The sequence below is a fragment of the Mus pahari genome, chromosome 10, assembly GCF_900095145.1.
Source record: "Mus pahari chromosome 10, PAHARI_EIJ_v1.1, whole genome shotgun sequence".
Classification (NCBI taxonomy): Eukaryota; Metazoa; Chordata; class Mammalia; order Rodentia; family Muridae; genus Mus; species Mus pahari.
Genome location: NC_034599.1, coordinates 102,045,543 through 102,061,689, shown reverse-complemented (window position 1 = coordinate 102,061,689; position 16,147 = coordinate 102,045,543). Strand labels below are relative to the sequence as shown.

Sequence of the window (16,147 nt, the reverse complement as noted above, 5' to 3'; positions counted from 1 at the left end):
CTCCCGGCTAGTCTCACGTGGGGGGGGGGAGACTCTGATCCGGCCAATCAGGAGCGGGATCGCGTGGGGGACAGGGTCGTCATTGGACGTCCTCAGCCCAGTGCCAGGGCTTTGCTACCTGTAGCTAAGGGCTCCGGAGCTCTGCAGCGCGGCTCTCCAGACGGCTGGTTCTCGCGAGAACGCAGCTCTCTTCTTGTCTGTGGCAGCCACAGCAGCTTCAGGAACGTCATGGACGCTTTCGGGGACTATGTCTGGCCGCGGGCGACCTCCGAGCTCATACTCCTCCCGGTTACGGGTCTGGAGTGCGTTGGGGACAGGCTGCTGGCGGGTGAGGCTTGGTCGACTCTATTCGTGCTAGCGGGCGAAGAACTAGCCTCTCCCCGGGTGGTCGCACCGGACAAAGGGATGCCCTGGGGAGGAGGGTGGGCAGCGGGCTGGGCACTGGCGAGGGGTGGGAGTGGGGGGAATAAGGCAGGTTCGGAGGTGGCGGGAAACACAGACCAGCGGGAGGAGGGCGGGGCTCGAGGAACAGTGGCAGCTCTTCATAAACTGTAGCCAGCGTGAAAAGGGTGGACAGAGACACGCGAAGGTGTGGGGGACTCAGTTGTTCCAATTTGGGGGAGGGACGTTGCACCCGCAGGTGAACGCAAATGATCAAAACCCCTGGAGAGGAAGAAAAAAAAGGGGCTGCTTCAGGGGGTGTGGCCGGAGTGTGGCTCCTGGGGAGGGTGAAGCCCCGCCCCCAGAGATGAGGGGGCCAAAAATTGCTTTCTGAGTAGAGTAGTATCCAGAGAGGCTGCAGTTCCTCTTGAGATGGTTGGGGTTCTGAGCCAACTGGGTTAGTAATCACATGTCTCCGTGTCTGGTGGGAAAGGTCTGAGATGGATCTGAGGTGCCGAGTGTCCTGGAAGCAGTAGGGCCTGGTACGAAGCCATCCGTTGGTGATGGTGGTGTTGGATTTTACAAGGGCCCTTGGCACTGACAATTAGGCCTTGGGTCAGCCATTAACCCCAGCAGGGGTGTGTTTGTCTTGTGGTGAGGGTATACTCTAGAGTTGATAAGGGTGTGTGTGTGTGTGTGTGTGTGTGTGTGTGTGTGTGTGTGCAAATATTGGGTTGCTCCAGTGAGCTGAAAACCCTCTGGAGGTGGGACCAGCAAACTTCAGGAAATGAAATCTGTAGACTTTGAAGAAAGAGACATTAGGAGAGGAGTAATGTTGAGCTCTCTGGGCTTTGGCTGGGGGAGGGGAAGGGCTGGGGATGGGCAGAGAGGCTGGTAATGAGGAACACTGACAAGTCCGGGGAGGAGGAGATTGTGGGAAACAAATGACTGCAAGGTGACCAAAAAGGAGCGGAGAGTCCCATTCTGGAAAATGTCTGTGGGTTCTATACACATGTATGGGGGGTAAGAAATTCCCGAGGAAGTATGTGCATTTGTATAGAGGGAGGCCCTGGACAAGCCCCTCTGAGCACAAGTTCTGAATGTGCCTAACTCAGAAGACATTAGCTGTTTCTGCTGCGTTAAATGCTGTCCAGGTTTGTAATACCTGCACCTCATCTCTCCTTCCAAGCGTTGTTGCTTCTAAGTCTCAGTCTCATACAAAGGATGATCTCACAGCGGTCCAGGGGTGGGGCCAGAATGCAAGCCTCACTCCTGCCTGCAAAGTCTGGGCAGCTTTGGCACACCCCCTCCCGCCTTCCCCGCCCCTGTCTAGGCTCAGGGGCGCTGATGGTAGGCATAGCCTTTTCCCTAAGGGATGGAGAATCAGGAAGATGCATGCAGAGGCAGATCATGCTGAGAATTTGGACTAGAGCAGAGGAAGGGTTTCCCACCTGAAGTGTAAGGATGATGTGCACCAGAGGAAATCCTCGTGACTGTCCATTAAGGGTGATGGATAGCCAGGCGTGACAGCATACTGCCACTGTCTCAGCAGATGCGAGGCTGAGGATAAGGCTGAGGATCTTGAACTCAAGGCCAACCTGGGCTCTGAGAGAACCTTACCACAAAAAAACGAGTGAATGAGAGAAGTGTGCATTTGTAATCAAGGTCCGGCTGAAGCGGACGCACGGGTTTGGTAGGATGCTGTGTCCTGCTAAGGAGTAGTCTGCTCCACTCATGTGTCCTAGAGTCAGGTGCGTGCATGCGCGCATGCACACGTGTGCACGTGGTGTTGATGTGGTTCTTTACCTCTGTCTAGGCGAGGGGCCTGATTTACTGGTGTACAACTTGGACCTTGGTGGGCATCTCCGAATGGTGAAGAGAGTCCAGAACCTGCTTGGTCACTTTCTCATCCATGGGTTCCGAGTGCGACCAGAGCCCGAAGGAGACCTGGACTCTGAGGCTATGATAGCTGTGTTTGGGAGCAAGGGACTCAGAGTTGTGAAAATAAGCTGGGGTCAAAGCCATCTTCGAGAGCTCTGGCGCTCTGGCCTGTGGAACATGTCCGACTGGATCTGGGATGTCCGCTGGCTCGAGGGTAACGTAGCCGTGGCCTTGGGCCACAACTCAGTGGTACTGTATGACCCGGTGATAGGGTGCATGCTGCAGGACGTCCCCTGCACAGACAGGTGCACCCTGTCCTCAGCCTGCCTGGTTGGCGACACCTGGAAGGAGCTGACCATCGTAGCTGGCGCAGTTTCTAATGAGCTCTTGATCTGGTACCCAGCCACTGCTTTAACAGACAACAAGCCTGTGGCCCCCGACCGGCGGGTTAGTGGCCACGTGGGTGTCATCTTTAGCATGTCATACCTAGAAAGTAAGGGCCTGCTGGCAACTGCTTCAGAAGACCGAAGTGTTCGTCTCTGGAAGGTGGGGGACCTCCGGGTGCCTGGGGGTCGGGTTCAGAATATTGGCCACTGTTTTGGGCACAGTGCCCGCGTGTGGCAGGTGAAGCTCTTAGAGAACTATCTTATCAGTGCAGGAGAGGACTGTGTCTGCTTGGTGTGGAGCCACGAAGGCGAGATCCTTCAGGCCTTTCGGGGCCACCGGGGTCGAGGGATCCGGGCCATAGCCACTCACGAGAGGCAGGCCTGGGTGATCACTGGGGGAGACGACTCGGGCATTCGGCTTTGGCACCTGGTCGGCAGAGGATACCCAGGCCTGGGCGTCTCGTCTCTGTCCTTCAAATCTCCTAGCCGGCCAGGTGCCCTCAAGGCTGTGACTCTGGCTGGTTCCTGGCGAGTCCTGGCAGTGACTGATGTGGGGGCCCTGTACCTCTACGACCTTGAGGTCAAGTGCTGGGAACAGCTGCTGGAGGACAATCGCTTCCGGTCTTACTGTCTGCTGGAGGCAGCTCCCGGGCCAGAGGGCTTTGGACTCTGTGCCTTGGCCAACGGGGAGGGTCTTGTTAAGGTTGTTCCCATCAACACCCCCACTGCTGCCGTTGAGCAGAAACTGTTCCAGGGGAAGGTGCACAGCCTGAGCTGGGCCCTTCGTGGCTACGAGGAGCTGCTTTTGTTAGCATCGGGCCCTGGCGGGGTGATAGCTTGCTTGGAGATCTCAGCCGCACCCACCGGCAAGGCTATCTTTGTTAAGGAACGCTGCCGGTACCTCCTTCCCCCAAGCAAGCAAAGATGGCACACATGTAGTGCTTTCCTGCCCCCGGGTGACTTCCTCGTCTGTGGGGACCGCCGTGGCTCTGTGATGCTATTCCCTGTCAGACCATGTCTATTCAAAAAGCCTGGGGTCGGAGGCAAGGCTATTACCGGAGGCAAGGCTATTACCGCAGCTGAGGCACCTGGAGCTGGTAGTGGGAGCAGTGGGTCTGAGAGTGCCCCGACAGGAATAGGCCCCGTCTCTACACTCCATTCTCTGCATGGGAAACAGGGTGTGACCTCAGTTACCTGCCATGGTGGCTACGTATACACCACAGGGCGGGATAGCTCCTACTTCCAGCTCTTTGTACATGGCGGCCACCTCCAGCCAGTCCTAAGGCAGAAAGCCTGTCGAGGCATGAACTGGGTAGCTGGGCTTCGGATGGTACCTGATGGAAGTATGGTCATCTTGGGTTTCCATGCCAACGAATTTGTAGTGTGGAGCCCCCGGTCCCATGAGAAGCTGCATATCGTCAACTGTGGTGGAGGGCACCGCTCCTGGGCCTTTTCTGATACCGAGGCAGCCATGGCCTTTACCTACCTGAAGGATGGTGAGGTCATGCTCTATCGGGCTCTAGGTGGCTGTATTCGGCCTAACGTGATTCTCCGGGAGGGTCTGCATGGCCGCGAAATCACATGTGTAAAGCGTGTGGGCACTGTGACCCTGGGCCCTGAATTTGAGGTACCCAATTTGGAGCATCCTGACTCCCTGGAGCCTGGCAGTGAGGGGCCTGGTCTGATTGACATCGTGATAACAGGCAGTGAGGACACTACGGTCTGTGTCCTAGCACTTCCCACCACCACAGGCTCAGCCCACGCCCTCACTTCCGTCTGTAACCACATCTCCTCTGTGCGAGCCCTGGCAGTGTGGGCTGTTGGCACCCCAGGTGGCCCACAGGATGCTCGACCAGGGCTCACTGCTCAGGTAGTGTCTGCAGGGGGCCGAGCCGAGATGCACTGCTTCAGCCTCATGGTCACTCCGGACGCCAGCACCCCCAGCCGCCTTGCCTGTCATGTCATGCACCTTTCATCCCACCGGCTGGATGAGTACTGGGACCGGCAGAGGAACAAGCACAAGATGATCAAGGTGGACCCTGAGACCAGGTACGGGCAGACTTCCTGTCATGGGCGGGGCGAGCGAGGGTTATAGGGACGCTCTAGTCCCGCCTCCTTACTGCAGGCCCCACCTGACCGGTGTGTTCCTTCTGCAGGTACATGTCTCTCGCTATTTGTGAGCTTGACTCTGACAGGCCTGGCCTCGGCCCTGGCCCCCTTGTGGCCGCAGCCTGTAGTGATGGAGCAGTGAGGTGAGCGCTTGGGGCAGGGGAGGGGGAGGGGGAGGGTGTGAGCACTCCAGGACAGTTCTGAGTCCACCACCCCTCCTCCTCGCCCCCAGGCTCTTTCTCCTTCAGGACTCTGGGCGAATTCTGCATCTCCTAGCTGAATCTTTCCACCATAAGCGGTGTGTGCTCAAAGTCCACTCCTTCACACATGAGGCACCTAACCAGCGTCGGTGAGAGGCAGCCCTCTGTGGGTTGGGTAAGAGCTCCTGTTGTCTCTCCATCCCTTTTACTGATCTGGCTGCCCTCTCCTGGCTTCCAGGAGGCTGATCCTGTGCAGCGCCGCTACAGACGGTAGCCTTGCCTTCTGGGACCTCACCACCGCAATGGACCGAGGCTCTACGACCCTGGAGCTCCCGGCACACCCCGGGCTTCCCTACCGTGAGTACTAAGACGCCCCTCATCACCTCACACAAGATGGAAGCGGGAGCCTAACAGCCACTCTCTTCCTCCAGAGATGGGCACCCCCTCCATGACCGTGCAGGCCCATAGCTGTGGCGTCAATAGCCTGCACACTTTGCCGACACCTGAGGGCCATCACCTTGTGGCCAGTGGCAGTGAAGATGGGTCCCTGCATGTCTTCACGCTTGCTGTGAAGATGCCAGAGCCGGAAGAGGCTGATGGGGAGGCTGAGCTGGTGCCCCAGTTATGTGTCCTAGAGGAATATTCTGTCCCCTGCGCACATGCTGCCCATGTGACAGGCGTCAAGATCCTAAGTCCCAAGCTTATGGTCTCAGCCTCCATAGACCAGCGGCTGACCTTCTGGCGTCTGGGACAGGGTGAGCCCACCTTCATGAATAGCACTGTGTACCATGTGCCAGATGTGGCCGACATGGACTGCTGGCCTGTGAGCCCTGAGTTTGGCCACCGTTGTGCTCTGGCAGGTCAGGGACTTGAGGTGTACAACTGGTATGACTGAGTTATCCCAGTGGGTAGAGAACCGAGCACAGGGCCTGAGTGCAGACAGTAGAGCAGGGATCAGCTGTCTGTGTCATGCTCAGTGTGCTCTGGGGAGGTGAGGCAGTACCATAGGTTCTTGCAAGTATCCAGTAGGGTGTTGCATAGGTGGACCAAGAACACGCCTCTCTCACAATAGGATGAAACTGTATTTATTCTGACTTTAAGTGCCCAACATCTGTGAGGTCTTGTTTCTTTCCCAGTTGATGCTTTTATAAACATTCCCAGTTATTGGGCCCTTAGATGTGGCTCAGCGGAGGGAGGCCCAGCATAGCCAAGCCTGTGTGGAACACCTCACGCACTGCCCTCAAAAGCTGTAGGCGAGCAAACATCTGACCAAAGAGGTGTGGCCGAGGTTCCTGAAACAAAAGCAGCCAGGCGCATCCTCGTTTCCCATGCGCTCAACCTTGCCCACATTTCCCGCAGACCTCCCCCCCCCCCTTGCTGTATGCTCACCCCTAGAATATGTACTCGGTTATAGTAGGAGCTGAAATCCATGCTGAGCTGTACCAGGAACTTGCACACCTAGAAGACAGACGTTGAGTCGTTGAGCTGTTGTCTTTTTTCTTGTGTCACAACCCAAAATAAAGAATAATGTGTGTAGTGTCTTCTGTGCCTTACCATCTCTGTGCGAACAGGGATGTGGAGGCCTGGGGTGCCGGCCAGACTCACAGTCTGGCTCAGCAGGTCCAGGAAGGGAAGGACACTGTTGAAAAGCAGCAGCCACTCACCCTGTGGGACAAGAGTGCTAGGAAGGCAAGTCCGAGCCTTCTGCCTGTGGATGTTTATCAGGACCAACACTCACCTCATCATGGAGAAGTGAGAAGTCCAGACTGCTCACAAGCGGAAAAGCAGGGTACAGACCTTGTTCCATTCCGTGTTTGTAGCCCTCGAAGAGTGTGGCAAGGCGGGCACAGTTATACATGACAAAAGTCCCACTCTTTGTGCCCTTTGTGGAGATGGTGCTGTGGGCCAGTAGGAGCTGGGGAATGGGAACATAGCTGCAGAGGGCATTGGCTATGTGCCTGCATCCTCCGTCATGGTGCTGGGAGGCACCAGGCTTACCTGGCTCTGTGGAGCTGTGCTCAGCATCTCAAATTTGATGGTGGCCACGGAGAGGATATCGAAGGTCTCAGTCCAGGCAGGGTCTGGGGTGAGAAAGAGGACTGGTCAGTGTCTGAAGACAGCATACGGGCTGGAGGTGTGCATGACCTGCTTCTACGGCAGCGCACACGCAGGCTCTCCCAGGTGTACCTTGTGCCAGGTCTCCTCCGTGCTTCAGAGCTGAGGTCTCACACACCTGAGCATGTCTGAGCCTAGAAGAGCAAGCCAGTAGTAAGCAAGGTCCCCGTGAAAGCTGTCCCTACCTCTCGACTGTGGGTGGCATTCCTTTCAAACTCACCTGTAGTACTCAGGGGCAGCCATCTGGGTGCCGGGTACACCAGCTATTTTCACTGGGCCACACACCAGGTGCTTCTGTGAAAGACTGGAAGGGCTCAGCCCAGTTGGCACTACCCTCCTGCCTCCAGGGAACTACATCAGTTGCTTTTCTACCTCGGTTTTCCCAATCTTAAGACTACACAGTCACAGGACATTTGCACTTGCTGCACGGGCCCCTAAGGTCACATCAGTTTCTAAACCCATGGTCTTACAGGCCTGAGGGTGGTTTGGTTTACCTTTGGTAACCAACCTGCTTGTGAGGAGCCCGGTCATCCAGCCTCTGCCAAAGCAGATCCAGCTTTTGTTGCTGGAATGCCTCCTCACAGCTAACCACGTGTATAACCACGCAGTCATCGACACCGACATCTGGACCCCCAGCCTGAGGAGAGATGAGGCAGTTACTACAAAGATGCAGAAAACCAGTCCGGGCAGAGGTCAAAACAGCCACTCACCGGGCCTGGGAGGCCACCCTCTGACCAATGGCGCACAGCCTCCTGCAGCTCAGAGAGCACAGAGAGCAGATCTTCAGTCACTACAGAAAACGAGAGGTGTTGAAGTGCCTGGCAGTGCAGAGAGACTACCCCACCCATGTCCTGGCGTTTGTCCTACCCAAACAGTGGTCTATGCTGGGGTCATAGCCAGCAGCACGTCTCTGTTCTACCAGTTCCTTCAGACACAGTCGGCCTAGGACGCCAGGGGGCAGCGTCTCTTCCTTAGAACCATTAAGGTTTGCAAGAACACAGGTTCTCAGTGTTTCTGTCGAGGTGCTCTTCGAGGCAGTCGGCCATTCCACCCGAAGTTTCTGGAGGAAAGTTGACATGTGAGGGTCCCGCACCGGGGGCACTGAGCACACACGTACCCTGCAAAGCAAGGGAGGCTGTCTCAGCCTGCGAACCAGGTTTAGATTATCATGACTCCCACTTTTCTATCCCCAAATGTTCCGTCTTTTGCCATTATAGCTTCGAATACGCACTTACCCATGAGCACGCAGTACCCGTACTAGGTGATCGGCTACGAGCACGGCACGCAGCTGGCTCAGTCGGAGCGTACCCGGATTACAGCGCAGTGCTGGGCAATGTAGGACAACTCGAGGGCCTGGTGAGACAGGTTTGGCGGGAGTAGCATAGGAGGCCAGGGCACCGAGTACATGTTCGAAGACTGCGGGCCGCTGTAGTTGGAGCGATAAACCCGCGGGTGTCGGCGCGCAGCGCAGTACAGGGGCCACCCCCGGACCCTGCAGGCAGGAGACCGCACGGAACACACACTCTGGCACCTGCAGGCAGATGTGTGTAAGTGGACCGTAGTTCCGTGGATCCCGCTACACATGCCCGGCAGGCGCGCACCCACCTGCCCGTCCCTGAAGCGCGCCTGTAGCGCGCTTCGCGGTGCCAAGAAGTCTCGGACACGAAGGTGCCGGGCATGCGTTTCCTTAAACCACACCGGGCTACCAGGCCCTACAGCTGCATTAAGGGCCTCCAGCGTCTCGCCAACCCCAAGACGCCCGGTCGCCATGGCGACCGGAAGACTAAATGGAACAGGAAGTAAGTTAATCCGTAGAGCTTCCGGGAGGTCCGCCTGGCGGGGGCGGGGATCCGGCCCTGGATTCTCCTGAGTGGACCAGAGCGCTCGAGCATGCCAAGTGAGCGTACATTCTACCCACGCCTCCAGCGCTCCCTCCCGATGGCCTTTCCTGTATTCATGAGCCCTAGCTCCCAAATCTGAGGGTCCATTTTTCCTCCTTTTTAAAAAAATCGTCACCTCGAATTATTACTTTGATAACGGACCTTTGTTACCAGGCAAGACACTTTGCCGTCAAAGTTTCACGTCTTTGTGTTTGTCTCTTTTTTTCTTTTTTTGCCCCATTTAAACAAATTAAAGGTCAGACGCAGGAGACAAAATGTCAAAGGAATAAGGCTGTACCATTAATGACACTTTGTTTCTCTGTGTAGCTGTGGCTGTCCTGGAACTCATTTTGTAGACCAGCAGGGCCTTAAACTCACAGAGATCCACCTGCCTCTGCCTCTTTTTTTGTTTTGTTTTGTTTTTTCGAGACAGGGCTTCTTTGTGTAGCCCTGTCTGTCCTGGAACTCACTTTGTAGACCAGGCTGGCCTCGAACTCAGAAATTCTCCTGCCTCTGCCTCCCAAATTCTGGGATTAAAGACGTGTGCCACCATGCCCGGCGCCTCTGCCCCTTGAGTACTGGGATTGAAGGTGTGTGCCACCACTCCTGTCTTCCATTAAAGATCCTTTACCGCCTACTTGGAAAAGTTACGAAACAAAGCAAAATTTGAGTTCTTTCTGATTGTTGTCACGCCTTTCCTCGGCTGCGGTATGGGATGTCTTTATTCTTAGTAAAAACCCAATCTGATAGAATTGCCCATCTTGATACCTGAGGAATTAGAGTCATCATAATTTACAAAATTACCAGCCTTCAATGTTTTTCCTTTAAACTAGTGTTACCGGCACCTTTGATTCTTTAGGCAACTGGCCAGTTTAAGACAAATGTGATCACGAGAAGACCCAAATAAGCAGAGATCTCAGGTAGAGCAAGCTGCAGGAGAGCTTTTCTCTGTCCAAACGCTTTCGTTTCCAAGTAAGTAACGTAAAATTCCACTTCCCCCAGTAATGAATGAATCCAACTGGTGAACTTTGCTCCGGAGAGGAGTGACATCTAGAGACAGGAAAAGTTCGGGAAGGCCGGGGCTATGAGGCTCTGTTTGGGAGGTGCCGAAAGAGCACTGGGCGGACACGACATTCCCGATGGCTTCTTGGGTGCCCACTCAACGGGAGTGATCGTGTCATTCCAAAGCACTTTCCATGCTGTGGTGTGGGTTCAGCTGCTAGCAGGGCTGGGACCCACCAGCAAGTTGGTGATTTTAGTTACTCTCCCTCCATGAAGACGGTTGGGGTGGTTTTTCCCCAGGAAGTGAAGAGCTATCTTTAGCGAGCTGCGGGCTGGGCGGCCCTGTGGGACTCACCGCCATTGCGGCCCTACAGAGAGGACCCAGGACCTCCCTCGTCAGAGTTCTCCAGGGGTTCCAGAGAGGGCCATCAGCCCGAGCTCTTTTCGTCGCCTCTGCCTGCGCGCCCGTCTGGGGGTGCACCTGAGAAATGGAGATCAGAATGGCCCAGTAGTGTTTCTGAGAATAGAGACCACATTATCTGGGCCAGGGCGCTGCTCAGGCAGGAGAGCAGGGAACGAAATCCAAGTGCAGCTGGAATGCTCTGGAGACAACAGCTGCTTTTGGGATTCCGTTGCCCGCTGTCCAGCCATTGGAGGAGGGCTCTTGCTCCCAGGTCACTCGCCCTGAGGCCAAACCCGCCCATCCCTTCCCAGTGGGCTGACGGGGAAGGAGTAGGTGTTTGAAACCAGTCTAGTGACAATGAGACGCTCACCTGGGCCCCAGAACAATAAAAGGTGTGGGCATCCCCCGGGACGCGGTCCTGATCCGGATTAGCTCAGAAGGGCAGGATTAGCCCTGTGAGTCCCAAGCAGGATCCACTTGTACCGGGCAGGCTTCGGAATCCGTCAAGAGGGAAGCGATCCCGTGGGACCCGAGAGGAAGTAAACCCATGTGTCCACTCCTGGGACACCCCAAAGCTTAGGACCTTTTGTCCGGTGACGCTGCCAGCTCACGAAGTGCATGGGGCCAAACTGGCCCACATAGCAGCGGCAGGACAGCCTCCCCCCAAGCCCATTGCAACCGGTCCTGCAAAGAACCCCACAGTCAAGCACCATTTGTGTCAAGCATCCCACCCGTCTAGTCCAGCGGATAGAGAACGCGACAAAGTTCCTCTGAGGCCAGGACAGAACCGGTGCGCAGAGATGCCCATGCCGCGGGACGCCAAGGACTCATGCGCCAGTAGGCCCTAGACTCAGCTCAAGACAGGGGGAGGGAGACTCTCGGTACGCGCACGCAGAGCGCGCGAGGACGGGGTGGTGCTCCAGGCGCTGTCTACTTCACGTCTGGTCCGGTTTGGCCCAGTCAGTCCCACACGAACAGCTACTCCAGCACTGCCACGGCGTGCCCTTCCGCTGGCTCTAGCTGTCCCCAGACTTGGAGCCATTTTAAGGAGAAACCATCTGGCCACACCCCCTCGCGCTGCCGGGAAACCAATCCACGCTCGGCCACGCCTCTCATGGAGCGCTGCGCCGTCGCCAACGGTCGCGAGGGTGACGGTTGGGGAAAAGCAGCGATTTGGAGACTAGCTAGGGAAACCTTAGCCACCCGCCCCGCCCTCGGAGCCCGACTCTCTAAAGCCTGGGATTAAGGGCCTGGAGGCTGGCACCACACCCTGGCCAGGTGTTCATAACAGGACCAGGTGCGCAGCTGCCCCGCCCTGGTCCCTGGGAGCCCGAATAATGGCTGAGAATCCCAGGAACAGGCCGCGGCGGTGGCCTAAACAATACCCTGAGGGCGCCCGTACTAGCAGGTGTTTCCCTCCCCCCCTCCTTAGGGACTGTCGCTGGCTGCCTGGGGCGGGGTGGGCGACAGGTGCTGACACACCCGCACGGGGAGACAGAGGCTCTGCATTGACCCACTGAGCCGTTCAAGGTGCGCAGTGCCCTCCAGGACGCAGGAGGCGCTGTGGCCGCTTTGAGACAGACAACTCTGCCCCTACGACCGGGTCATTAAGCGCCGTTGCAGCCATGGCCACTGCTCTAGGATTTCGCTGCCTTTTCCGAACGCGACCTGCGCCGCTCTGTCGGCACGTCGATCGGCTGTGGTGAGCAACCCCTGTCGAGCCTCTGACCTTGCATTCCCGCATAGTCTGGCCTGGCCACGAGCTCCTGACTTTAGCCCTCCGCAGGAGGAACCCGCGTCGGGGACACCGGCTTTCTCCGGCGGACGATGAGTTATATCAGCGGACTCGCATCTCTCTGCTGCAAAACGAGTTCCCTCAGGCCGTGTACATCGACAGCTACAATAGCAGAGGTTTCACTATCTGCGGAAACCGCGTGTTTGGCCCTTGCGTGCTGCTCCCACAGACGGTGGTCCAGTGGAACGTGAGCCTCCCCCCCCCCCCACATTGAAACTTAAACATAGCTCCAAAAGGCACTCCCTCCTAGCAAATTTAGTTTTATTTTGTTGTCTATTCGTGTCGCTGTGAGTAAAGGCTGTATAGATTTGACGTGTTGAATGGCCTCTGCTACCATACAGGTGGGATCCCATCAGGATATCACCGAAGAGAGCTTCTCTCTTTTCTGGATGCTGGAACCTAGGATAGGTATGGGGCAGTGGGGAGCACTGGGTCCTAAGTGACCACTTCTCTATCAGACCCTAAACGTTTGGTTGTCTCCACCTTCCTTAGAGATTGTTGTGGTGGGCACCGGAAACAAGACTGAGCGGCTGCACTCTCCGGTCCTACAGGCCATGAGGCAGCGGGGAATTGCTGTGGAGGTACAGGACACGGTAGGTCGTTGGACGTGACAAGTCTACCTAGTTCAGGCCTACTCAGCCTAGGCATGCTAATTCTCATGCTGTTCTTCTTGCAGCCCAATGCCTGTGCCACTTTCAACTTCCTGTGCCACGAAGGTCGTGTGACGGGAGCTGCCCTCATTCCCCCTCCTGGAGAGACTGCACTGGCTTCTTTGGGTCAAGCCTCGGAATGACACATCAGGGACTGTCAGGGAGGGCACTGCATGCTCTCCCGGCACGTTCCCCACACTTGTCATGCTTACCCAGGATAATAATTTATACTCCTCTTACATATTACTGTTGCTGGGTTTGGCTGCTGATGGGAAGGGAAGAGGGGCAACTACTAAGGGCTTTCACCCCAACAATGTAGGATTCCCTGGTCCTTAAAGGCTAGGAGGCAGTGGTCACTACCTACTTAGTTCATATTGAGGAGGCCCCAATAGCTTTCCTGACTTTTTTAGCTCTGTCACAAATGAGGAGACTATATCCTATGAACATGGGTGATGGTGGGGACCACAAAAATTCCAAGTGCCCATTGAACTCAAAGATCAGTTGTCACTTTCTTTTTTCCCAAACTTTTATTGAAAAATTCAAGGCGTGTACTGGATCTGTTCTCAGAAAAGCCGTTTCTCGTACCTGTGGGGAGAAACCATCTTGAGTTTAGGAGGAAGGAGGATGTCTGAGGCTGGCACAAGCTTCCACCCAAGCACCAGGGCTACTTACGAATGGAGGCTGTGGACGCCACCTTCCACCTGAGCCGAGGATGTCCTCTTCTCAAATTTAAGCTCCCCCGAGTACATCATGGCTCTGCAGAGAGTCAGGAATTAGATGCAGATGCAGACAGTAGCTGGCCACACACCACTCTTATTCCCAGCTACCCAAGCTCACCTGACTTGGGTTAAACTCTTGGCACCAATGTCCTGACAGGAATGCTGGATGCCAGCAATCAAGTAAGGAACGAACTTGTGGATAGACCCCTTGTCCTGCACTGCCCCTGAAACTCCTTGGGCCACTTTGATTTTGTCAGCTTCACTGTTGGATGAGGTAGAGACATGAACAAAGTTGCCAAAGAGCTGAGACCGAAAGCAGGCTTTGGTGGGCTGGCTCATCTGCCTGTCTCACCTGAAGTATCGGTTCTGGCTGCTGAGATGTTTGTCCATGGCATCGAGAGAACCCATACCCCGGTACTTCTTCAGCCTGATCCCATCTGAGAAGAAGTACTCACCAGGGGCCTCAGTGGTGGCAGCCAGGAGGGAGCCCATCATGACTGGGGACAGACAAGTCAACTAGAGGCATGATCTGAGAAGGGCAGGAAAGGGGACCCCAGCCAGGCCCTAAGGTTACTAGGCCTTACCTGTGGAAGCCCCAAGAGCCAAAGCTTTGGCAATATGACCCACATTTTGGATTCCTCCATCAGCAATAACAGGAACACCAAAGCGACGCGCATACTCAGAGACCTTGTACACTGCTGTGGCTTGGGGCCGCCCACAGGCCAACACTGTTGAGAGATGGAGGGACAGATGGGTATGTAATCCTGGGTTAAGGGGATGCCAAGAGGCTACTCACAGGACCCAGTAGCTCTGAAAGACACCTATACCAAGTCCAGAGGTGGTGAAGAGATGTGTTTGGATGGCTACAATCTATCTAAATAGTACAAACACCTGTGCTGCCTTCGCCTCTGCATGTGCTCGTGCATGTGTTTAGGGCCCATGGCAGCCTCAGGCACATGCAGTTTATAGCAGCCGGGAAGCCCCGCCCAGCTGGTATCAGATGGGGCAAGAATCACCGTGCAGTTAGTATCTAGAGATGCCAAGTCAGGCCTTGCCTTTCCTGCATAGTGAACAGCTCAGGCAAGATCAGGGCAATGGTAATAAAGAGAAGGAGTTCAAGAATTGGTTGTTGAGCCATGCCTACTGCAGAGTATGTGGACAGAGCAGGGCCGGCCTTAGGAAGGAAGGAGGCCCTGCTCTAGGAGCACCCTAGGAAGGAGCTGTGGTCTCAAGCAGCCCCCAAACCATGGTCTGTACATCTGTTTGCCCTGCCCACCCAAGAGCACCACAAACCCTGGGAGCTACAGCTACATCAACCAAGCAGCCGGGCAGTGGGCAGCTGGGCCGGGCCAGTGGGCCGGGCCGGACTTACTATAGCAGCCCGAGACAGTAGAAGGGCATTTGGGGCTGTGGGACTTTATGTCTGGTGGGATCTTGGGAGCCGCTAAATAAAACAAACAGACCAGAGTTTAGAGAGGGCAGAGCAGGAGCAAGGAGGCCAGGCTAGGCAGGGAGTGGCAGGTGAGGGATGACAAGAACTTGTCTTGCTTCCAGCCATGTCACCCATCCAAGAGGCCTGTTTGGCCCTAGAGTTGCCCATGTTGGAGGAGTCAAGTGTAGTCCCCTAAGAGCCAACGGCCCAAATCAACGCGTAGTCTTACCTTCCTGGGTGATGCAGATGGAACCACTTCCCATGCCGACTCGCAAAGCATCCACACCTGCATCTATGAGGTTCTTGGCTTGCGCAGCAGTGACTACTACAGTGAAACAGAAAGGCTCATGAGGGAGGGTCCCGGTGGTAGAGAGCATGGTCTCATCCCCTCTTGGTAGTCTTCCCTTACCATTGCCTCCAATGACCTGGAGACTGGGGTACTTCTCCTTGATGTATTTGATCATATTGATTTGGAAGATGGAGTTTCCCTGGGAAGAGTCCTAGAACAGGAAGAACGAAGTTCTAGCTACACCATCATATGGCAAATCACCTCATTTATTAATAAGACCCACTTTATTTATAATGGAGCTTACCAAAACCACTACATCCACGCCAGCAAGGGCCAGTAAGTCCAGCCTATACTTGTCATCCTCATGAGTGCCAATGGCTGCCCCACACAGCAGTTGCTTTTTGGCATCTTTGGAAGCCAGGGGGTAATCGCGATTCTTCTTTAGGTCTGTCCGGGCAATGATGGCTACCAGCTCATCATTTTCATTCACAATGGGCAACTTTCCTGAAGACAGAGCAGGGCACTTGTCAGGGTCTGAACAGAATTTGAGCGCCTTCCCAGCTTGTAGGCTAGGACTTACCCTTCTTACTGCGCTGCAGAATCTCATTTGCCTCTTTCAAGGTGACGCCGGCAGGGGCTACCACCAAATCTTCCCTCTTAGTCATGATCTAGGATGAGTTAAGAGGCCAAGATCAGTCAGACCAGGACCCTCCCTTACCCACAGGTCAAACTATACTATCAAAAGACCACCTTGCCGGGCGTGGTGGCGCATACCTTTAATCCCAGCACTTGGGAGGCAGAGGCAGGCCGATTTCTGAGTTGGAGGCCAGCCTGGTCTACAGAGTGAGTTCCAGGACAGCCAGGGCTATACAGAGAAACTCTGTTTCGAAAAACCAAAACCAAAA

At 55.4% G+C, this 16,147-nt stretch overlaps 4 protein-coding genes across 7 annotated transcripts in view; 2 read left to right on the top strand and 2 right to left on the bottom strand.

Moving 5' to 3' along the window:
• The first annotated feature begins 110 nt into the window (after positions 1-110).
• Wdr6 (WD repeat domain 6) lies at positions 111-6,496 on the top strand. Its single transcript, XM_021208093.2, has 6 exons — positions 111-328; positions 2,198-4,697; positions 4,805-4,900; positions 4,990-5,106; positions 5,196-5,314; positions 5,389-6,496. Exons 1-6 carry the CDS (start codon positions 229-231, stop codon positions 5,850-5,852), a joined length of 3,396 nt encoding a protein of 1,131 aa, XP_021063752.1. The 5' UTR covers positions 111-228; the 3' UTR covers positions 5,853-6,496.
• Positions 6,026-9,305, bottom strand: Dalrd3 (DALR anticodon binding domain containing 3). 3 transcript variants are annotated; one of them, XM_021208094.2, is made up of 12 exons: positions 8,678-9,305; positions 8,308-8,603; positions 7,940-8,190; positions 7,783-7,862; positions 7,581-7,709; positions 7,293-7,366; positions 7,145-7,206; positions 6,956-7,038; positions 6,696-6,872; positions 6,512-6,622; positions 6,347-6,415; positions 6,026-6,249 (listed from the first exon to the last, which is right to left on the bottom strand). In XM_021208094.2, exons 1-12 carry the CDS (start codon positions 8,840-8,842, stop codon positions 6,130-6,132), a joined length of 1,617 nt encoding a protein of 538 aa, XP_021063753.1. In that variant the 5' UTR covers positions 8,843-9,305; the 3' UTR covers positions 6,026-6,129. The 3 variants fall into 3 exon arrangements, with proteins under 3 accessions (XP_021063753.1, XP_029398896.1, XP_029398897.1); XM_029543036.1 differs by having other exon boundaries at positions 6,027-6,249; positions 7,293-7,376; positions 7,567-7,709; XM_029543037.1 differs by having other exon boundaries at positions 6,027-6,249; positions 7,293-7,376; positions 7,567-7,709; positions 8,308-8,425; positions 8,678-8,747.
• A 2,221-nt stretch (positions 9,306-11,526) lies between these two features.
• Positions 11,527-13,041, top strand: Ndufaf3 (NADH:ubiquinone oxidoreductase complex assembly factor 3). Its single transcript, XM_021207700.1, has 5 exons — positions 11,527-12,059; positions 12,144-12,339; positions 12,494-12,560; positions 12,645-12,745; positions 12,829-13,041. Exons 1-5 carry the CDS (start codon positions 11,983-11,985, stop codon positions 12,943-12,945), a joined length of 558 nt encoding a protein of 185 aa, XP_021063359.1. The 5' UTR covers positions 11,527-11,982; the 3' UTR covers positions 12,946-13,041.
• Positions 13,042-13,302: 261 nt separating this feature from the next.
• The window catches only part of Impdh2 (inosine monophosphate dehydrogenase 2), a 5,221-nt gene continuing 2,376 nt past the window's right edge, over positions 13,303-16,147 (bottom strand). The window contains exons 6-15 of one of the 2 annotated variants that reach the window (XM_029543349.1): positions 15,823-15,910; positions 15,547-15,746; positions 15,363-15,453; positions 15,183-15,278; positions 14,894-14,965; positions 14,106-14,249; positions 13,874-14,018; positions 13,640-13,783; positions 13,475-13,558; positions 13,303-13,387 (exon numbers count right to left, since the gene is read on the bottom strand). In XM_029543349.1, coding sequence (XP_029399209.1) covers positions 13,366-13,387; positions 13,475-13,558; positions 13,640-13,783; positions 13,874-14,018; positions 14,106-14,249; positions 14,894-14,965; positions 15,183-15,278; positions 15,363-15,453; positions 15,547-15,746; positions 15,823-15,910 — 1,086 coding nt within the window. In that variant the 3' untranslated portion in view covers positions 13,303-13,365. The remainder of the gene's footprint in view (positions 13,388-13,474; positions 13,559-13,639; positions 13,784-13,873; positions 14,019-14,105; positions 14,250-14,893; positions 14,966-15,182; positions 15,279-15,362; positions 15,454-15,546; positions 15,747-15,822; positions 15,911-16,147) is intronic. The other variant, XM_021205938.2, reaches the window with a different exon arrangement.